The sequence below is a fragment of the Mobula birostris genome, chromosome 22 (assembly GCF_030028105.1).
Source record: "Mobula birostris isolate sMobBir1 chromosome 22, sMobBir1.hap1, whole genome shotgun sequence".
Taxonomy (NCBI): domain Eukaryota; kingdom Metazoa; phylum Chordata; class Chondrichthyes; order Myliobatiformes; family Myliobatidae; genus Mobula; species Mobula birostris.
In genome coordinates this window covers 14215632-14239368 of record NC_092391.1, presented here as the reverse complement: position 1 = coordinate 14239368, position 23737 = coordinate 14215632, and the positions used below count along the sequence as shown (strand labels likewise).

General features: G+C 37.4%; 1 protein-coding gene across 1 annotated transcript in view; it reads left to right on the top strand.

The window, feature by feature from the left end:
• Positions 1–23737, top strand: part of c5 (complement component 5) — a 95469-nt gene that overhangs the window by 58605 nt on the left and 13127 nt on the right. Inside the window, exons 21-35 of the mRNA XM_072240668.1 lie at positions 391–451; positions 545–634; positions 885–1097; positions 2443–2521; positions 4441–4600; positions 4701–4796; positions 6033–6204; positions 7816–8015; positions 10556–10708; positions 10850–10912; positions 14498–14582; positions 15006–15057; positions 17345–17447; positions 17547–17621; positions 18909–19014. Coding sequence (XP_072096769.1) covers positions 391–451; positions 545–634; positions 885–1097; positions 2443–2521; positions 4441–4600; positions 4701–4796; positions 6033–6204; positions 7816–8015; positions 10556–10708; positions 10850–10912; positions 14498–14582; positions 15006–15057; positions 17345–17447; positions 17547–17621; positions 18909–19014 — 1708 coding nt within the window. The remainder of the gene's footprint in view (positions 1–390; positions 452–544; positions 635–884; positions 1098–2442; positions 2522–4440; positions 4601–4700; positions 4797–6032; positions 6205–7815; positions 8016–10555; positions 10709–10849; positions 10913–14497; positions 14583–15005; positions 15058–17344; positions 17448–17546; positions 17622–18908; positions 19015–23737) is intronic.

Genomic DNA, 23737 nt, shown 5'->3' with positions numbered 1-23737 from the left:
ATAGGTTTAATTTAAGCATATACACTGTTGAAGTTAGCTCCCATGTATTAGTTGTTGATTATTGGTAAATCATTGGTCCTTGCATTTATCACAGTTTAACATGGTGGCATTTAGCATCCATTATCACCACTCCAGAGCAAAAAAGTGAATCCAAGAAGAAATAAAAAATCTTTAATGTAAATATTGCTGTTGAAGTTACACCTTATAATTAAAATGATGTTAATGCCTTGAATCAAACTGATAGATTCATTTTGAACCTCTCAGTGAAGCAGTGTCTCCTCTTCACAGTTACTCTTGATTACTAAGTAAATGTCAGATATTCTTTATTAACAGGCATTATTTTGTACTTTAGTGTTGATGTTCATGGTTAATTTCTGATTTATTCTGCAGCCTGAAGGAATTAAGAAAGAGAAGAACTATGCCTACATATTGGATCCAGCCAATGTCTTGGGTCTGTTTTTTATTGTTTCCAACTTAATATTTAATATTATGTGTCATTTTAAGAACTATTCTGACTAATGTTTATATTTTCATTTTCTTTTAGGCACTTTAGTGAGAAGGGTTGAAATTCCATTAAGAACACCGTTAAATATTCTCCCAAATATAGTACCACAAAATGTGCTAACAGTGCAAGGTATTATCGCGGCTCTTTGATTAGTCAAAGAATTGTAAAATAAAGTTTTCTATTAAATATATTGAAATATGTGGTGACTTGTATCCCAACAAAAATGTGAATTATTTTGTGTATAAGCCTTGATCTGAGCAAAGATGTGTTTATATCTAAATTTCCCTTTCAGTTGCTTTCTATCTTGTTCATTCCTGGCAATTTGTTTAATACAGTAGATGTCAGTAATGCTGAACTGTGCTTTACTGAAATTTTACAGGTGACATCATTGGTGAAGCAATGTCTATAGCTTTAGATCCTCAGGGTGTTCACAAACTAATCGATCTACCCTATGGCTCGGCTGAATCAGAGGTATCTAATGTTGCCCCAGTCTACTTCATTTATAACTACCTGGAGAAGACGAATAATTGGAATGTGATGGGATCAAACTACAGGTTGACACAGCTGAAAATGAAGAAAAAAATGAGAGAGGGTGTGTACTATTTTATACACAACTTTTTCAGATAAGGAACATATTCAGTTTTTCCCTATGGCTCAATAGGTAAAAACTGGATGTTATATTATTGAAGAACAACAGAACAGAGAGTTCTGGTGAACGCAGCAGGCCAGGCAGCATCTCTAGGAAAAGGTGCAGTCGACGTTTCAGGCCGAGACCCTTCTTCAGGACTAACAGAGTCTTCCTTCAGTTAGTCCTGACGAAGGGTCTCAGCCTGAAACGTGGACTACACCTCTTCCTAGAGATGCTGCCTGGCCTGCTGCGTTCACCAGCAACTTTTATGTGTGTCGCTTGAATTTCCAGCATCTGCAGAATTCCTGTTGTTTGAACAGAGTTCTGTTTGACTGTCTACTAACATTGAACTTCAGAAGAATACAGATTATGTGATAAGTGGAATCCCCCAGCACTCTGTTTTGAGTTCCTAACTATTCCTTCATTTCCTTCCTCATCTGGAAGAGGACAGCAAGGTAACTAATTTGAAAATGATGCAAAGATGTACATAAACATAGAAAAATACAGCAAGAGTAAACTTTGTCCCCTTTTTCCTGTACCCACCATTCATCATTTTTCTAGTGATATAGGAGGCCTTCAAGTCTATATAAACTTGTAGAACAATCCTTTTATCGACCTATAACCTGTTCTCTGCCTGTCAGTTCCCCTTCCTCTTTGATTCTACTACCAATGTGTATAATCTATTGTAACTAATGGGATGTGGGAGGCAACTGGAGAATCTAGGGAAATTCAATATAGTCACTGAGTGAATATAGAAATGCCACACAGAGAGTTCAGGTGGTCAAGCTCAAACCTGAGTCACTGGAGCTGCTAGGCAACAGCACTACTTGGGAGCAGGGAGCAAAACAGGAAATAAACTAGGAATAGGTTAGTAATAATTTGCTGAAATCTCATAAAGAAAAGTGGAGAAAAAAAACTCTGTGTAGGAAATATGCCAAGGCAAATAATGTGTAAGGCTAATTAATTATGAGGATTTAAAAAATAACCTTGTTCCTGTTAATGACTTTTAAATTTGCTTTTATGTTGATAAAAAGGAACTGATGTTATCCATGCAAAGAAGCAATCTGCAGTTAATCAAAAGATTATTGTAAATCCACTCTATTTATAATGGTGTGGTGGAGGAGGATTTAATGGTCCAACAAAGGGAGTCTCCATTGCTTTTGATATGGTAAAATTGCTAAATCGCACATACTGATTACAAGTTAATTAAGGAAATGTATGCAGCCCCCATATATAATCAAATATATCTGTCATACATTCTTTCTTTTATTTGATATCAATCTGTGTATTTCTTTTTGATTGTGTAAAGGTATTACAAATATCATGTCTTTCTACATCAAAAATGTTGACTCGTATAGCCTGTGGAAGGGTCGAGAGTCCAGCACATGGTAAGTTCTACTGAGTAAAATTCCTTTTTTCCATATGGCACTTGGATTATCTTAATTGCAAAATAATATCTTAAATAACTGTTTAAATCATATCTGAACTAGATTAAAATTTAAAAATGTTAATTAAATGTGTTGGTTTAGAATCTTATTGATCAAAGATATTTTCACTTCCAACTTTAAATTATTCTGCCGAATCAAAACAAAATCGCACATTTTTAGAATTTGCCTTCCTGCTGTCAATTTGGTTTAATCCTGAGAGTATTTTAAATAGCATTCAATACGTTTTCCTGAAGTAAATCCAGTTTTTAAAGTTAAGTGGATGAAATGTAGTCAGTCAAAATTAACAAATTAATGATTTTAGAAATAGCACAATTAAAACAAAAACAAAGTCCATTTTAGTGCAAAGTGATCTAAGTGGTTATAGTATTGTAGTGATTATAGTTATGCCAGTTAGTTCAAGAAATGAATGGTTGAAGGGAAGTAGCTGTCCTTAAACCTGGTGGTGTTTAAAGCCAGTGATGTTGTGGGGATGGAACTCTGATGGTGGTGTCTGAAAAGAGGATGCTGTCCAAGTTGCATGCCATCTTGGAAAATGTCTCCCATCCACTACATATTGTACTGGTTGGGCACAGGAGTACATTCAGCCAGAGACTCATTCCTCCGAGATGCAGCACAAAGCGTCATAGGAAGTCATTCCTGCCTGTGGCCATCAAACTTTACAACTCCTCCCTTGGAGGGTCAGACACCCTGAGCCAATAGGCTGGTCCTGGACTTATTTCCTGGTATAATTTGCATATTACTATTTAACTATTTATGGTTTTATTACTATTTAATTATATATGGTGCAACTGTAACGAAAACCAATTTCCTCCAGGATCAATAAAGTATGACTATGTGTGGGACTTCAAGTTACTTGATCTTCTGCTTAATGGTAGCTATGAGAAGATGGCATACTGTAGATGATGGGAATCTTTGATGATGGATGTTTCCTTTAGATTAGGCACCTCCTGTGGACACTACCAATGGTGGGGAGAAGTGTGCCTTTTGTGTATTGGGTGGAGTTCACTATACTCTGTGGCTTCTTATGTTTTTGTGCATTCAAATTGCCCAGCCAGAGCATGATGCAACCAGTCAGGATACTTTCAGCAATACATCTGCAGAAGATTGTTGGAGTGCTCATTAACAAGCCGATCCTCCTTAACCTCCTAAGAAAGTAAAGACCATAAGACATAAGAGAAGAATGAGACCATTCGGCCCATCAAGTCTGCTCTGCCATTCTATCATGGCTGATTCATTATTCCTTTCAACCGCATTCTCCTGCCTTCTTCTGGTAAAGATGCTGGCATTTTCATTGTGGCTGCATCTATGGCTGGGGCCCAAGACAGGTCACCTGATATGTTAAAACCCAAGAATTTAAAGCAGAGTGTATCCTTGTATACTTAAAGTATGTGTCTGTTAAGTCCACATTTCTGTATGTTTGGAGCCTGGTTTCCAGTCATCTTGGATCTCATTGCCTTCAGACCAGGCTCTATACTATGTCAATATCATGTGTTATCTAATGTGCAATGACCAGGTCACATTAAACACCTTATGCTCCTTCGGAATGAAGTCATTGTCAATCTTGAGGAACTGCCCAAGACAGAGTAGCTTTCTGCTATATCATTATATCCCTTTACAATTTAAGACATCACAGTATTGCAAATACAAAGATTCTGACTGGTAGCTTGTACCCTACTTTTAATTGAAAACTTTAAATTTACTAAGTCTGCAATTTATGTAAACTTATACATTTCTGTTCATACTTATAGATGAGATATATACACTGTATCATAGTAGTGTTATTTTTTCATGGCTTTGCATGCCATTAAATTCTGCCATATTTTGCATTAATCAAAATAGCCTGTTTCTTTATTTCCCAGGTTAACAGCTTTTGTATTAAGGGTGTTTGCACAAGTCAGTGAATACCTCTCACTGGATAGACAATTAATATGTAAAACAGCATTTTGGCTCATCCGTAACTGCCAAAACTCTGATGGATCCTTCAGAGATAGTTACAGTTATATTCCAATACAATTACAGGTTAGTGCAGAACTGAGCTTGAGTTTTAATGAGAAATCTCACACATGATCCACAGAAGATATTTACAGTGGTAATTTTATACCCAATATGTTTATTACAGGGTTCACTGAAGGAAAAATCTTTGGATAAAACAATGTTTCTGACTGCATTTACCAATATTGCCATTCAGAAAGCATTTCCCTTCTGTAGTACTGAAGTAAGTGAAAATAAAACCATGCACAGTGTAATCCTCTTTGCATGATAATTGATACAAGATATAATATCAATGAATTATTCAGTGAATGTATTCTAATCTTATTTCAAATATTTGGTACAACTGTAAGAAAACTATCACCCACTTCAAGCAGAATTTTATTTAAATCTTAGGTTCTGTTAAAATGTTGAGGTGTTATTTTTATGTATATATCAGAAAGTAACTTGGTGAAATGTAATTTGGATGCAATAACATAAAGATATACAATTATTCATTAACGAAGTATTGATCTTGTAGATATGTCAATTGTACTGCTTGGCAAGTTGTTCAGTCATAACAAGGTGCAGGCTTTATTTTAATACATAAACAAATAACTACTTACACTGTGGAAGTATGCTGGAAATTCACAGCAGGTCAGGTAGCATCTGTGGAGAGAGAAACTGGAATCCGAATCAGGTTTAGTATCACAGGGATATTTCATGAAATTTATTGTTTATGCGGCAGCTGTACACTGAAGTACCTAATAAAAACTGTAAATTGCAGTACGTTTTTAATATATAGTTAAAAAGTTAAATTATATAAGTAGTGGAAAAAGAGGGGGAAGAAGTAGTGACGCAGTGTCATGGGTTCAATGTCCACTCAGAAATCTGATAGTAGAGGGGAAGAAGCTGTTCCTGAATCATTGAGTGTGTGTCTTCAGGCTCTGTACCTCCTCCCTGATGGTAGCAATGAGAAGAGGGCATGTCCTGGGTGATGGGGGTCCTTAATGATGGATGCTGCCTTCTTGAGGCATCAGTTCTTGAAGATGTCCTGAATGCTGGAGATGCTGTTTCCTATGATGGAGCTGACTGAGTGAACAACTTTCTGCAGCTTATTTCGATCCTGTGCACTGCCCCCCACCCTCCCGTAGTAGACATTGATGCAGCCAGTTAGAATACATTTCATAGTACATCTGCAGAGGTTTGCAGGTGTCTTTGGTGAGATACCAAATCCCCTCAAACTCCTAATGAAATATAGCTACTGCCTTTCTTTGTAATTGCATCGAATTTTATTTTCATTATTTTTTTTTATTGTTTGGATTGAGTCACCAGGAAATACAGCAGAATGGGAAACTTTATGAAAGTAAATGAGTCATTGCGCACTGAGCTGGGTGGGTCAAGATAGGAGAGAAATAAAAATTGAGCCAATTGTCCAGTTTTCTAAAATGTTCTCCAAATATTTTAACTGATTCATTTTTAGGGAGTTAATAGAGCCATATATAAAGCCAATGAATACTTATCAAACAATCTGGAGAATGTGAAGAGTACACTTGTATTGGCTATAACTGCATATGCACTGGCACTGAAAGACCATCGATCCCGCTCTTCTTATCGAGCCTTGGAAAAACTGAAGTTTGAAGCTTTTGTAATAGGTAATCATAACTATTACATATATAGTATTATATATCAAAAGAATTTAATGAACCCTATTATTTATGCTAATATTTAAATAAGTACAAACACAAAACAGAGGGTAAATTGAAAGCAACACACGCAAAATGCTGGAGGAACTCAGCAGGCCAGGCAGCATCTATGGAAAAGAGTAAACATCTAAGGTAAATTGAAAGTATTGTTTCACAGGATCAGTGCTAGTTTTACCAGTGTTAACCACTTCCATTAAAATTTTAAGTGTAGTAATTAGAAGTATTATTTCTAAATCTGTTGATGGTACTAAATTTGAAATATAAATAGTAAAGAAAATTGTAGTAAATACAAGAAGACATTAATAAACTTTTAGAAAGGAATGGCAAATTAAAGTTCAGTACATTTAAGTGAGAATTTTGGTTGGAAGGAAGGAAGCCATATTTTGCTTGTATAAAAGGAGTCTCAAGTAAGTGGATGAGCAGAGAGATCTTGGTGTACAGACATACAAAACACTAAAACAGAAACACTGGATGCTCCTTCACAGTGGAAGACACAAATTTTGCAGGAATAAAGGAGAAACAAAGATCTAGTGAAAGCAGAGGAAATTCAGATCTTTAATATCACTCACTGAAATGTATTGAAAAAAATCCAAGGATGCTAAAGATGGTTACCAACACACTCATGATGGCCTTCCAAAATGCCGTAGATTCTGATATAATCCAGCAAATGTAACAGCTACTTTTAAGTGCTGCTGGCAAACTATGTTTGCTGTTCACTGCTTTTGTGCTTTGTGTCTATATGACATACAATAGGCCCTTCAATTTACTGAGTCTGTGTCAACCAACAATCACTCATTTACACCAATACTATATAAATTCCATTTTCCATTCTCTCCATATCTCCATTAACTCTTCCCAGATTCTATCACTGACCTGCATACTTAAGGCAATCTTCTAACAGTGGGGTATGGGAAAAATGGAAGCAGCTTGAAAACAGCCAGGTGGTTGCAAGGAGAACTTGTAACTTCCACACAAATAGTCTCAGTCATCATACTGTGAAGCAATGATAATATTAGCTATGCCTTTGTGCCACTGTGATAATTTGATGATTTTTCAACATTTCTATGTTCATACCTCATGCTTCGATCCAAGCTGACATTTAAATAGAACCTATCTGGAAATGCCCTTTTGATATTTCAAGCATTTTTGTACTCCTTTTTAAATAGCATGAAAGGGGAACTGCATATATTACATAAAAGTACTGCATAAAACTTAATTTTGAAATATAACAATTCACGTATATGCTTCAAGGATTCTTTTTGAAATTACTGTACTTAACTTATACAGTAGCTGGGAGGCAGTAGTGCTAATACTGGAAACCGGTCACATTTCTCTCTATGAAGAGTACAAAGCAAATCCTCTATACTCATTGTATATATGAGAGTTCACAAATACAAAAATATGAAATATAATGAAATGAAACATGCCCAAAAAATTCTTAATGCATTGCAAAGTGTGAAGATTCCATTCACTTTTATAAGGTGCAGATGCAAAACTGAATAATTGCAAGTGTTTTCTTAAGAAGTGTGCAACTTATGCTTCATATTTACAATTCTACAGGTCAGCCCCCTGTACGTCGTTACTGGAAAGACACTTCAAAACTTGGGACTTCTACCAGCGAAGTAACAGCACAAGTGGTACAAACAACATCATATGCTCTTCTGGCTGTGTTGCTTTCCACTGATAAGAGATATGGAAACCCCATTGTTAAATGGCTTACTGAACAACAGCGTTACGGTGGTGGATTTCTTTCAACACAAGTAAATACAACAGTTACTATAAAGTCATTAGCAGTCAAACTGATAAAAATTATGTATAACATTTAAGTACTATCACTATTAGCACCTGTTAAAAATACAACAGTTACAACTAGGTGGGATAGAAATTTGTGCATACTCCTGTAACCTAAATGTCTAATACAATAGTGATTAATCGCTGTACAATTAATCTTCTGAAACTTCAGATACTTCTGAAACTCAGTTCCACTGCAGTCAATGAAAAACAGAATTCTGGAACAGAAGCACAACATGAAACCACCATTATCCTGTGTGTTTAACAGATGGGACTGATTACAAGAATCTTCCCTTATATTTAAGTAAACAGTTTTTGATTCAGTTAATTAAATCTATTGAAGTTTTAATTGTCACCTCTGGCATTATTCACAGGTCAGGGTATTTTGAAAGTTTATGTATGGTATGTTGAGAGATGATGAAATACATATAGTATTAGGGTGTTTTTTTTGTGTGCCATACTCTGCCAGAGCCTCGGCGACCACTTATTTTTTCAAGTGGTTGTCTTGGAGGAAAGGTTCTGTGAGTGGTCCCCCACGTCCTTCTCACAGCGCAGTGTTTTTTTTTACGAGGCCGAGTTGCGAGCTCGTCACTCAACCCGGTACGGATGGAAAGTGTATCCGGGAATGGCCTGACTGGATTCGAACACGGGATCCTTCGCTCTGGTGTCCAGCGCTGATGTCACTGCGCCACCAGCTAGACCATTTAATTTAAAATTTCCAGGAACCAACCAAAAACAGTGTATTTGTGCTTGAGACATACTTAAAAATTAAGTAACAAGTAACATATTATTAACTTTTTTTGCTTAAACCTTGAAATTCCTTATCAACATAATACTATTTTAAAGAATTACACTTTCTATTGCAGTGTTCACAAAATATTTTGTTAGGTTCCCTACTGTGCTGTGTCATTTTCAGTGTAGACACTTTTGGCTTGATCTTTTGCAGTGTTGCACAGCTGCCAGCTCTTAGCCTTATGGTTTCAACCTCAGCAGTCAGATCTTTAAAGGAACACAGCTTCATAAGCAACTTTTACTCCAATTGCTGGGGAAAGCAAGTTCAAGAACAGCTGCGGCAAAGTTGACAGAGGAAAGGGGGAGTGCTCCTAGGGTCTCAGTAATGAGCCTGTCCAGACCACTGGAGAACATTTTCTGTAGGAGGAAACTTCCACAGAGACCCTCAAGAGTTCCAGCTAAATGTTCTTGTCAGGAGGTTGCCTGGAAGGTCTCTAAGAGGGATAACATCACAGGCACGAAAGGCCTAATTTGCAGAAAGAACGGCAACTGTATGCCCTTTCTTTGCCCATTCATATGAGCTGTAAGAAAAGTACATGAAGTGTTCTCTCCTTCAAAAAGTAGTTGTCAACAGCAGATTGTAAAATGTGGGACAGATCAGCAGCAACAGCAGCCTGAAAAGATCCTGAGGCTAGGAAGCTGAGAATAACAGTAAGCCTGTCTTTTACTACAGAGCATTCCAATAGCGCATGAGCCTATATTTAGGTTGCAGGAAGTCATGGATCCCACTGCCTGTAAACATTGTTCCTCAGAGAAGTCCAGCCATGAGCATGTGACATTGTAAACTTTAGGCTGATAGGGCTTCAGATGAGAAGCCTTTCAATTCATCCTCTCAATGATCCATGTGACAATCTCCAGTGCCTGTGCCATCCAGCATGAGAAGCATTGGATGGAGCTAAGTCCCTATGGCAATAGGATTGAAACAGAAAAATTACTGAAGGTGAGAAGTAAGCTCAATTGTAAGTGTTCAAAGTAAATTTATTATCTAAGTGCTTACATATCATTGTACACTACTCTGACATTCATTTTCTTGCAGGCATTGACAGTAGAACAAATAAATACAATAGAATCAGTGAATTACTACAGACAAACACTGACAACCAATGTGCAAAAGGAAACAAACTCTGCAAATACAAAAATACCTTAATAATAAATAAATAATACTGAGAATATGAGTTGTAGAGTCCTTGAAAGTGAGTCCATAGGCTGTGGATAACATTTAAAAAGAAGACAATGAGACTATGGCATGGTGCAGGGTAGCCTGATACCTGGTAAAGAATGCTGTTTCAGTGGTGGCCATTTAGTTAAAATGGTTTCAGATTAAACTGCGTTAGTAAGACTGGTTGTACTATGAATAAACAAGAACTTTCTTTTCAGAAGTGTGTGGTTAGAAATTGCACTAGAAGTGAAAATTAAGTGATGCACTATTGTTTGGATCTTATGGCAAGATTACTTTTCCAGAGTTAATAACATTGTTTCTGGAAGATCATGAATCAAGTTTCGTACCAGACATGAAGGGCCTGTTTACAATTTTGTTTAAAACCAGGCTACACCTATTTTCAACAGTATGGCATGACTTTTACAGTAAAATTAATTTATAGACCTTCATATATTGCACTCTTTTCTTTCTTGACATCCAGGAGTGAAAGACTTGTTTGATTTCAATGAGTTTCCATACACTACATTCTAAATGTTTAACTTTTTTTTTTATCAACAGGACACTGTAACAGCCCTTGAAGCTCTCACAGAGTATGTTATTAATATGAAACATTCTAAGCTGGATATGTCACTATCAGTTAACTACAAAAGGCTTGGCAATATACTTAATTTGGAACTGAATGAACAAAAGGCATTTTCAAGACCAATAGAGGCAAGTTACATTTGTGCTTTGGTTTGCTTTTACTGAAGATTGGAAACTGGAATACCAAGGTTGCAAGATGCTTCATTATACCATTGCTTTTCATTGTAATAATATTGATAGGATTATGTAAACTTGTCTGATATTTTGCAGATTGAAAAAAATGATGATGTAGTTGTTGTAACCAGGGGCAGGACTGGCACAGCTCTTGTTAATGTAAGTAACAAATTTTTGTCATGACCTTATTTAAGAGAACAAAGGTGAACTCAAGTAGTTACGGTTTGGAATCTAGATGGTTAAAATTATCCTGATTAGACATCATTTGCTTTACTTACACTATGTTCAGGAATCAAATACACAAGGAAGAATTCAAATCCTTCATTATATTCTCTATGGAATGATAGGCTTCACTTTATTAAATTCTGATATACTGCATGTTCCATCAACTTGAGGAAGATCGATGATCATGACACGTGTCTGATCATCAAACTTCATTGATTAGAGGCAAAAATGCACATAGTTGGTCCATGACAAATTTACTTTTAATCCAAAATTCCAATTCTTGATCTTCCATGAATTAATTACTTTCTTCGCATCATTGCCGTCTCTGTATTATAATAATCTATAGATGTGTGGCATCGATCACAAAGTGACTGATTTAGTGATACCTGCTCAATCTCCCACATAAAAAAAAGCTTTGAGAGGGAGAGAATCAGAATTAGGTTTAATATCACCGGCATATGTTGTGAAATTTGTTAATTTTGTGGCAGCAGTACAATGCAATACATGATAAATATAGAAAAAAACTGTATCTCAGTGAGTATATATGTATTTTAAATAGTTAAGTTAAAATAAGTAGTACTAAAACAGATAACTAAAAAAAATAGTGAGGTAGTGTTCATGGGTTCAATGTCCATTTAGAAATTGGATGGCAGAGGGGTAAAAACTGTTCCTAAATTGCTGAGTGTGTGCCTTCAAGCTTCTGTACCTCCTTCCTGATGGTAACAATGAGAAGAGGGCATGTCCTGGGTGGAGGGCATCCTTAATGATGGACGTCACCTTCCTGAGTCACGACTCCTTGAATATATCTTGGATACTACAGAGGCTGGTACTCATGATGGAGCTGACTAATTTTGCAAGTTTCTGCAACTTACTTTGATCTTGTGCAGTAGCATCCCCCACCCCATATCAGACAGTGATGCAGCCAGCTAGAATGCTCTCCACAGTACATCTGCAGAAATTTTCGAGTGCTTTAAGTGACAAACCTAATCTCCTCAAAGTCCTAATAAAATATAGCTGCTGTCTTGCCTTCTTTATAGCTGTATCAATATGTTGCAACCAGCTTAGGTCCTCAGAGATATTGACACCCAGGAATTTGAAATTGCTCACTTTGTCCACTTCTTCTAGTTATGATAGATAAAAATAATGACACAATCAGTATGAATTACTATACAATAAAACTGCTAAATAGTTTTGTGAGATCCACTTACCAAAAATTTGAGTGATCTTAGAGTCTGTGCTTCACAATGACCTAGTCATCATCTTCACAACAATTTTGGTAATATATATTAACATTGATAACTTGCAATGTCCAGATTCCAATTCTTTTTTCCCTGTTTTTGATAAAGCACTATTGTTACACCCAAAAGGATTTTTATCATATTCTCATTTTGTTCAATCACAAACAAGAGAAAATCTGCAGATGCTGGAAATCTAAACAACACACACAAAATGTTGGAGGAACTCAGCAGGCAAGGTAGCATCTATGGAAAAGAGTACAGTCGATCTTTCAGGCCGAGACCCATTTTGTCTGTGGAACTTTGTCTTTGCTACTTCTTTGCACCTTTTGTATTAATAGAGTATATGCTTCACCTTTCCATCATCTATGATAGATCATTGCACAACTAAACATACTGTGGAAAGCTCATTTGTAGATTTTGAAGCTTCGATTTTTATTAATAAGATCTCATAGCAGAAAAAAAAGAGACAGTGGAGAACCAATACTCTTACAATTATACTTGACATTTTCAATTTACATTGAACTATATTGACTTATTACAGAACTAATAATTGGTTTAGTGCACCCCCTAATTACAGATCAAATAAACTTGTATAACTTTAAAATTTTTCTAGTATAAATATATATCGCATGCCAATTTAGACTCAGTGGCCTCTTTATTATGTACTTCCTGTACCTACAGAGTAACCACTTGGTGTATGTTTGTGGCCTTCTACTGCCATAGCCCATCCACTTCAAAGTCCAACAGATTGTGCATTCAGATATGCCCTTCTGCACACCACTGTAGTAATGTGCAGTTATTTGAGTTACTGTCACCTTTCTGTCAGCTTGAACCAGTCTGGCCATTCTCCTGTGTGACCTCTCTCATTCACAAAGTACTTTCACCCACAGAACTGCTGCTCATTGGATGTTTTTTGCTATTTGCACTGTTCTCTGTAAGCTCTAGAGACTGTTGTGTGTGAAAACCCCAGGAGGTTGGCAGTTTCTGAGATACTCAAACCACCCCATCTGGCACCAACAATCATTCCACAGTCAAAATCACTTAGATCACATTTCTATCCTATTCTAATGTTTGGTCTGAACAACAACTAAATCTCTTGACCACGTCTGCATGCTTGTATGCATTGAGTTGCTTCTACATGATAGGCTGATTAGATATTTACATTAACAAGCATGTGTACAGGTGTAGCTAATAAAGTGGTCACTGAGTGTATATTATAAGAAACTGGTTTGGTCCCAGTTGGGACTTTGCACCTCTTTTTATTCTACTTTAGGAAAACAATTAAAGTCTGGAAAGGATGCATATAAGATATACTAGAATGGTACCAGAGTCTGTGTAAATGTTTGTGAACAGACTGAAAAGGTAAGTGTAAGTCAAAAGCAAATTGCAGATGCAGGACATCTGAAATGTAAACCGAAAATGCTGAAGACACCCAGCAGGTAAGGCAGCATCTATGGAAAGAGGAACAGAATTTTGGATCAAAGATTCTTTATCAGAACTGGGAAAGAGAAAGCAGATAAACTGTTGGTGAAGTTAACTTTTTACTTTCTCTCTTAAAGGAAGGGACTGAACCATGGTTAAAATTATCCATATACTATATCACTGTAGTTAAGTTCTTGTCATTTTTTAGATCAATAGAAAATGAGCAGTGACCTGAGTTTGAGGCTAAGCAAGCACCAACATTAGAATTGAAGCCAATTTTGTCCTCAACCAACATTGCAATATTCAAGCCGTAGGGGTTTCTAATTAATTTTGATGTAACTAATTTTTGTTTACCATGACCGAGCGAGAAGCAAGAACAAAAAGTAAACTGTACTATTTGTAGCACTATTGCATGATTGACTAATTTTATGTAAACCAAAAATTAGAACAGCATTTTTGCTTAATAGATTATTGTAAAGTATGGGTCATCTATGAAACTCATATCTATTATCTGATCACAAACAAGGAAAATCTGCAGATTCTGGAAATCTGAGCAACACACACAAAATGCTGGAGGAACTCAGCAGGACGAAATGTCAACTGTATCTTTTTCCATAGATGCTGCCTGGCTTGCTGAGTTCCGCCAGCCTTTTGTGTGTGTTGATCTATTATCTGATTAATTTTATTCCCATGCTGAGTTAGAATAGATGGACCAAAAGAATTTGTGTATAACTTGCAGGGTTAAACCCCTTCAATCTACTACAATATTCAGCAAGAACTGTAAGTTAGAAGGTCACATACTTAGATTTTGTTTTCATAAAGCTCGGATAAATAAGATTGGATCTTATTTCTTGCACAGATGAGAAGGGTCTATTATGTCAGGGGCACATCCAGTGAGACTTGTCACTTCTCTCTAAAAATGGAAGCCAAAAGAATTATTTCAAGTGAGTATACACATATTATGGCAAATCATTTTCATATATTTTAATATGTTTAAGGTTCACCTGATACCTGGCCTTGAGCCTTGTTTTCATTAAACTGGCCAAAGGCTTGCCAGTGAAGATCATCAGAATCATGGCACTGCCTTCCTTGCGGGTCTGGGAAGGAAGCAGAATGTAATCGGAGTGTGCATCAAGAGAGTTACCATTGATTGGGAGATTGGGGAAGCAGGGGAAACCTCTAAATACTAGCGGGCTTTTTTTTAAAATGCTTCAATATAGTTTCAACTATGTAATTTCCACTGGAACTACAGTTTGATTGTAAGCCAAATGTTATCTGTCTGTTATTGCTATTATTTTCAAAAATATATTTATTCATGATTCAGTTCACTCAGATTTAATAATAACAGTGGTGGTCTTTATTTTCAGGTAAAAGACCTGCAGGAGTGGAGAAAGCTTATCGCCTGGAAGCTTGTGTGAAGTAAGTGTTGGGTGAGTGGAGTAGTGAGGGAAGTGGTATGGTGGTAGGCAGAGGTCTGAGTAAAGTAGGCTAACTGCTAATTGTAGAATTGCAGCATTAACATAAAGTTCTGGAAAGGTGCACTATTTGTGGCAAAAAAACATACTTTGAAGAAGGATGCACCTGGAATGTCAACTTACCTGGTATTTTCACAGAGGTTGCTGACTGCTGTTTGAAGCATGTCCTGTTTTGGTTTAAGCTTTCCAGCATTTGTAAGTTCAAAGTTTTTATTTGTGGTCTTAGAGTATATTTTAAAACTGACTCTGAATAGCCCCCTCTGTATGAATTATCATAATGATTTTAGCTTTCAACTGCAATCTACTGAGATACTGTACAGCTGAAATAAGCATCACTGTAAGGATGCAAGAAGATGAGGCTCCTTCACCAAGCATAATAGAGAAAAACATAAAGGGTGGAAACTGGCAAGTCCTGATTCTAGGAATTGCAATACTGTACCCATCAGTATTAGGCCACAGTAGTAACTAACCTTCAACATCCCAATCCATCAAAATTATTGTCTCACTTCTATAACATGCAATACACTCAGTGGCTACTTTATTAGGAACCACCTGTACCTCTCTTAATAACAAGGCATTTTTGCCCACAGAACTGCCAATCACTGAATTTTTTTTCTGTTTTTTGCACCATTCTCTGTAAATTCTAGAGACAGTTGTGTGTGGGAAAACCCAGGAGATCAGCAGTTTCTGAGATACTCAAACCACCTTGTCTGGCACCAACAATCATTCCATATTCAAAGTCACTTAGATCATATTTCTACCCCATTCTAGTCTGAACAATTGAGGCTCTTGACCATGTCTTCATCCTTTTATGCATTGATTTGCTGTCACATGATTGGCTGATTAGATATTTCCATTAACAAGCAGGTCTACAGGTCTACCTAATAAAGTGACTATTGAGTGTATATCTTCACAGTAATAGCAATAATAGTGATAGGTAATATTTATGTACTCACAAATAGAAAATTTCTTAGTATTACTTCTATGAGACAGTACAATAGCATACTGGTTGGTGTAACACTTCGCAGCACCAGCTGTAAGATCAGAGTTTGATTCCTACTACCGTCTTTAATTTCTCCCTGTGATCGTGTGGGTTACCTCCAGGTGCTCCAGTTTTCTCCCACATCTTAAAAAGTAGGTTAGGGTTCGTGAGTTGTGAGCATGCTATGTTGGCACCGAAACCGTGCTGTCCAACACAATCCTTGCTGATTTGATTTGACACAAATGATGTACTCCACTCTGTTTCAATGTACATGTGACAAATAAAACTAATCTTTTTCCATTTCTAACCAAAATACTTGGAAATAAAAACGCCTCATTTGTCAGAATAAGCTCATATACACAGCAGCTGTTAATCTTAGTTCCATTATAACACAGCCCAATGCTTACTTCTATTATAGAAATAGGCTCAATATTTATAATAGGAAAATCCTTTCTATTAGTCTATTAGCGTATAGGTTGCTTCTATGGCTAAAGAATACATTTGCTTTTCTATTGCTAACAAATAAAGGCAAGCAATTGTTCTATTAGAACTATATTGTTCTTTGGAGTCTGTACACTAGGAACTAAGTAAAATACTGAAATCACTTAATATAACAGATTTCAGCATGATTTGACCATTAAACCAATTCCCCAGGTACAGTCAAGCCCAAATCTTAGGGGTAAATAGCTGGTGCCTTTGATGGATTTCATCATTAAGCCAAGGAGTGAGTATTCTGAACTAACGTAAGCAAAGAACTGAAACAGAGTTGCTATTCCCACACTTTTAGATTTGGTCTCCAAAGAATTTGGAGGAAGTTTTATTTCATGAATCATTTTCTGATGAATTAAGTTAGTTTTAGATATGATAACTAATAGGTAGATACTTCATTGATCCCAAAGGGAATGACAGTGTCACAGTAGCATTACCAGTGCACAGATATGCAAATATTAGGAGAGAAGTAGGAAAGAATAAAAAATAAGTTACCTCAAACAGTTTAACAGGAGGAGGTCATCACTTCCCTGGCTATAGATTGACTCATTATAGAGCCTAATGACCGAGGGTAGAATGACCTCATATAGTGCTCACTGGGGAGTCAATAGACGTAACATAAAGATTTTTACTCATGTATATGATGGATGTAAGAAATAAAGTCAATTCAATTCAATGTCAAAGTCAAATCTATTATCAAACTACATGTATGTTACCATGTACTACCCTGTTGACTTATTTTTTAAATTCTTGTTTCTAGATATGAACCAAGATCTGAAGATGATGCTTTGGAATCAGACCATTCTGTAATGGAGATAACCCTGAACACAGGCCTCTTGCCAGATGACGATGATTTAAAAACAGTTAAGCACTTATAAATACATAGCTTCTTATTTAAATTTCAATACAGTAATATAAATTATTTGATGATGAAATGTTTTGTTTTGTTTTCATTTTCATAGTTATTAAATGGAGTTGACAGTCTTATTGTGGACTACAGAATATCAGATAGAAGTGTCATTCTTCAAGTGGAAGCAGTAAGAAATATAAGAATTAATTTATTGTTTTCTTCTCTGTTAGAAGATAGGACATAGTACAGTACAAAAACAAACTGTCCCGCCTTCAATATTGTGCCAAATTAATGATTGCTAAGGACACCTAATTAAATAAATCCCTTCTGCCTGGACGCATCCATATCTCTCTGTTCTCTGCATGTTCATATGCCTACCTTCGAGCCTCTTAAATGGTTGTATTATACCTTCTCTCTACCTCTACTCCTGATACTACATTCCAGGTACCCACGATTCTTTGTGTTTAAAAAAAACTTGCTTCATACACCTCCCTTGAATTTCCCCCCCTCACCCTAACTACAAGATTTGTTATGTGCCGTGTCGTATTGACGTGGGCGGTCATGGTCAATATGACCATGATAGTTCTTGGCAAATTTTTCAACAGAAGTGGTTTGCCATTGCCTTCTTCTGGGAAGTGCCTTTACAAGACAGATGACCCCAGTAATGATCAATATTTTTAATAGCTTTTCTGCCTGTGGTCGCATAACCAGGACATGTGATCTGCATCAGCTGTTCATACGACCATCCACCACCTGCACCGATGGCTTCACGTGACCCCGATCAGGACAAAGTGGGTGCTACACCTTGCACAAGGGTGACCTGCAGGCTAGCAGAGGGAAGGAGCACCTTATACCTCCTTTGGTAGAGACATATCTCCACCCGGCAACATAGCTACATGCCCTCTAAAGTAAAACATTTCTATCCTGAGAAAACGATACTGGCTGTCTGATATGCTTCTCATAATTTGATAAACCTCTATCAGAGCTCCCCTCAGACTACAGCACTCCAGAGAAAACAATTCCAGTTTATCCACCCTCTCCTTATAGCATATGTCCTCTAATCCAGTTAGCATCCTGGTAAACCTCTTCTGTACTTTCTCTAAAACTTTCACATCCTTCCTGTAATGGCGTGACTAGACCTGAATGCAATGCTTCAGATGCTGCCAAACTAGAGTTTAATACAGCTGTAACATAACTTATGGGCTTTTGAACTAATTGTCTCAACTAATAAAGGCAATCATGGCATATGCCTTCTTTATCACCCTATTAACTTGTGCAACCACTTCCAAGGAGCTCGGAATGTGGACAGCAAGACTCCTTATTCATCAATACTGTTAAATGTCTTGCTAAAAGAAAGACTTTCATTTACATTATACTTTTCAAGACAACAAAATGTCCCAAAGAATTTCCCTTACACTGAGTCCAGAAAAAAATGGTCTTAAATTTTTAGCTAGTTGCTTTCTTTTTCTTTTAGATTCCATCAGAATACGACTTCTGTGTTGCATTCCGTGCCTTCCAAATTATTGAAGTTGGAATGGTAACCCCATCTCCTTTCACAGTTTACAGCTATCATTCACCAGGTAACATTATTCTCTGTTGTGCCAAATGCAGTGAATATCAGACAATTATTTTTAAATCCAGTCTACCTCATAAATGAGTATAAAGTGGGCAAAATGATTGAATTGATTGAATGAATGATGCAAAGTGATTGAATACTGCAATTTGAGAAGGAGAAGCCTAAGTCAGATGTAGCAGTATCACAATGGAATAAAGGGAATTACAGAGGCCTGAGAGAGGAGCTTGCCCAGGTGGATTGGAGGAGCAGAGATGGCTGAAGTTTCTGGGAATAGTTCACAAGGTACAGGATAGGTATGTCCCACAGAAAAAGAAGGCCTCAAATGGCGGGGGTAGGCAACTGTGGCTGACAAGGGAAGTTAAGGATGGTATAAAAGCCAAGGAAAGGGCATATAAGATAGCAAAAGTGAGTGGGAAGTTGGATGATTGGGAAGCTTTTAAAATCCAACAAAAGGCAACTATAAAAGCTATAATAAATATGCGAGCAGACTAGCCAATAAAATAAAGCAGGATACCAATTTTTTTCAGTTATATAGACTAAAAGGGAGCTGAGAGTTGATATTGGACCACTGGAAGATGATGCTGGTGAGGTAGTAATGGGGGACAAAGAAATGGCAGATGAACTTAATGGGTACTTTACATCTGTCTTCACTGTGGAAGACACTAGCAGTGTACCAGAGGTCCGTGAGTGTCAGGGAGCAAGAGTGAGTGTCATTGCTATTACAAAGGAAAAAGTGCTAGGAAAATTCAAAGGTCTTAAGGTGGATAAATCACCTGGAACAGATAGACTACATCCCAGAGTCCTGAGAGAGGTTGCTGAAGAGATAATGGATGCATTGGTCATGATCTTTCAATAATCACTTGAATCTGGTATGGCCCTGGAGGACTGGAATATTGCAAATGTCACTCCACTCTTTAAGAAGGGAAGAAGGCAAAATAAAGGAAATTATAGGCCAGTTATCCTAATCTCAGTGGTTGGGAAAGTTGGAGTCTATTATTTAGGATGAGGTTTTGGGGTACTTGGAGACTAATGATAAAATAAGTCAAAGTCAGCATGGTTTCTGTCAAGGGAAATCTTACCTGACAGATCTGTTGGAGTTTTTTGAGGAAGTAACAAGCAGGCTGGACCAAAGGAGAGGCAGTGGATGTCATTTACTTGGATTTTCAGAAGGCATCTGATATGGTGCCATATATGAGGCTGCTTAACAAGATAAAATACTATGGTGTTACAGGAAAGATACTGGCATGGATAGTGGAATGGCTGACAGGCATGAGGCAGCGAGTGGGTATAAAGAGGGCTTTTTCTGGTTGGTTGCCAGTGACTAGTGGTGTTCCTCAGGGGTCAGTATTGGGACCACTACTTTTCACATTGTTTGTCAATGATTTAGATAATGGAATTGATGTCTTTGTGACAAAGTTTGCGGATGATACGAAGATAGGTGGAGGGGTAGGTAGTCCAGAGAAAGCAATGTGATTGCAGCAGGACTTAAACTTAGCAGGAATGGGCAAAACAGTGGCAGTTGGAATACAGCGTTAAGAAATGTATGATAATGCATTTTGATAAAAGGAATAATAGTGCAAACTATTATCTAAATGGGGAGAAAACTCAAACATCCTCATGCAAGACTCCCAGAAGGTTAATTTACAGGTTGAGTCTGTGGTAAAGAAGGCAAATGCAAGGTTGGCATATATTTCAAGAGAAAGAGAATATAAAAACAAGGAGATAATGCTGATGCTTTTAAGACACCGGTCAGGCCGCACTTGGAGTATTGTCAGCAGATTTGGGCTCCATTTCTCAGAAAGAATATATTGCCATTGGAGAGAGTCCAGAGGAGATTCACAAGGATGATTCTGGGAATGAAGTGGTTAACATATGAGGAGCATTTGGCAACTCTGAGCCTGTACTCAGTGGAATTTCGAAGAATGTGGGGGGATCTTATTGAAACCTACTGAATGTTAAAAGGACTAGGAAGGGTGGATGTAGACAGGACGTTTCCTATGGTAGGGGTATCCAGAACTAGAGGGCACAGCCTCAAAATTGAGGGGCAGCTTTTAGAACAGAGGTAAGAAGGAATTTGTTTAGCCAGAGAGCAGTGAACCTGTGGTATGCTGTGCCACAGACTGCGGAGAAGGCCAAGTCTGTGGGTATATTTAAAGTGGAAATTGATAGTTTCCTGATTGGTCAGGGCATTAAAGGATATGGTAAGATGGCAGGTGTATGGGGATGAGTGGGATCCGGGATCTGCCATGATGGAATGGCGGAGCAGACTCGATGGGCTGAATGGCCTAATTCTGCACCTATATCTTATGGTCAAAAATTATTCAAAAAGGTGAAGCGGTCCTGATTCACAAACCTATTTCTTATTTCACATTTTGTGTGAAATAAAAGTATGTTTTCCTTACTTTTTTTTGGGAGGGCCAAAAGACTTGCTTATTCACACTGGCTTTACATATTTCATATATCTTTCCAAATAAACTACTGAAGCTGTACTCTAAAAGTAGATTTCAAGAAGCTGTTGTTGTTTCTACTTGTATTTCTCTACCCTTATCAGATAACATACAAATCCAGAGTCAATTGTGTAGCCATAGCTATTTTAGTCAGCACCATGGAGAATACGTTAATGTGAATCTCTTATATCTTTTTGGGGAAAGATGGGCACAATGAATGAATGAATGAATGCTGGGCAAATCAGGTTATACTTGAGACAGAAACACATTTTATTTCTGTAGAAGCTGCAATTTACAAGGAAGGATTCAGAATAAGGTTTAATATCACTGGCATATGTCGTGAAATGTGGTGTTTTGTATCAGCAGTACATTGCAATACATGATAATGGTAACTGTAAATTACAATAAGAAATACATATCTTATAAGCAAATTTTTAAACTACTTTTGAATGCAAAAAATATTGAGGTAGTGTATATGGCTTCATTGTCCATTCAGAAATCTGATAGTGGATGGGAAGAAAATGTTCCTAAAGCATGATTGTGTGTCTTTTGGCTGCTCTACCTCTTTCTTGATGGTAGCAATGAGAAGAGGGCATGTTCTAAATCATGGATGCCACTTTTTTGAGGCATTGCCTTTTAAAGATGTCCTTATTGCTGGGGAGACTAATCCCCATGATGGAGCTGTCTGAGTTTGCAATTTTCTGCAGCTTTTACTGATCCTGTGCAGTTGCCCTCCATATCAGATGGATAATGCTGTCCACAGTACATCTATAGAAGTTTGCAAGAGTTTTCAGTGTCATACCAAGCCTCGTCAAGCTCTTGATGCCACTGTCATGCCTTCTTTGAAAATGCATCAATATGTTGGGCCCAGGATAGATCTTCAGATGTCGTCACCCAGTAACCTGAAACTGCACATCCTTTCCACTGCTGACCCCTCAATGAGGAATGGTGTGTGTTTCCTTGTCCTCCCTTTCCTGAAGTCTACAACCAATTCCTTGGCCTTACTGATGTTAAATATAAGGTTGTTGTTATGATATCATTCAACCAACTGACCTATCTCGCTCCTGTACATCTCCTTGTCACCATCTGAAATTCTACCAACAATAGTTCTGTCATTGGCAAATTTATAGATTGTATTTGAGCTGTGTCTAGCCATACAGCTGTAAGTGTAGAGAGAGTAGAACAGTGCGTTGTGTAGAGAGAGTAGAACAGTGGGTTAAGTGTAGAGAGAGTAGAGCAGTGAGTTAAGTGTAGAGAGAGTAGAGTAGTGGGTTAAGCACACATCCTTGAGGTGCACCAGTGTTCACTATTGGCAGGGAGGCAATATTATTTCCAATCTATATTGACTGTGGTCTCCCGAAGAGGAAGTCAAGGATCCAGTTGCAGAGGGAGATACGGAGGTGGTGGTTTTGGAGCTTATTGATTATTACTGAGGGTATGATGGTGTTGAACACTGAGCTGTAGTCAATAAACAGCAGCCTGTAGGTACTGCTAATGCCCAGGTGATCCAAGGCCAGGTGGAGTGCAGTGAGATTGCATCTGCTGTAGACCCATTGTGATGATTAGCAAATTGCAGTGGGTCCAGGTCCTTGCTTGGGCAGGAGTTGATTCAGACCACGACCAACTTCTAAAAGCACTCCATCACAGTAGATGTGAGTGCAAATGGTTGACAGTCATTGAGGCAGCTCAACATGCTCTTCTTGAGCACTGGTATGATTGTTGCCCTTTTGAAACAGGTGGGACCTTCCAACTGTAGGATAATGTATGGAGCATACTCCATTCTTCAGGAACATTGGTAAAATTATTAATATCTTACCTGTGTAATCAAGCAATTATATGTCACTTATCAACTTTTAGCATTGTTGTTAAGAACTAATGTTTTAATGGGATTTAAAAGAATATTGCATGTCTGGAAGATTAAAGACTGGGAAGACATGATTTGATATCTGCTATGACATGAACCAATTTTCAAAGGAGGAATTTATCTGTTGTATTTCCTTTCATGTTTTCTACCAGTGCAACTCACTCTACAGTGACTGAAGATTGGCTGACATTTTTTTAACAGTCACAGTGAAATTGTGAGTTTCAGATGAACGGCACATGGATAACTTTGCAGAACATTTCTGAGAGTTTCCCTGATTTTAACAAATGAGAGAGAAGCATGATTTAACTAAGATATGTACTTCAATTTTCAGACAGCCAGACAGGCTTTCAGGCAAATCAGCAGCCCTGAATGTTATCATTATATGGTATTGTTTCTGTGATCCAAACCCAACATGT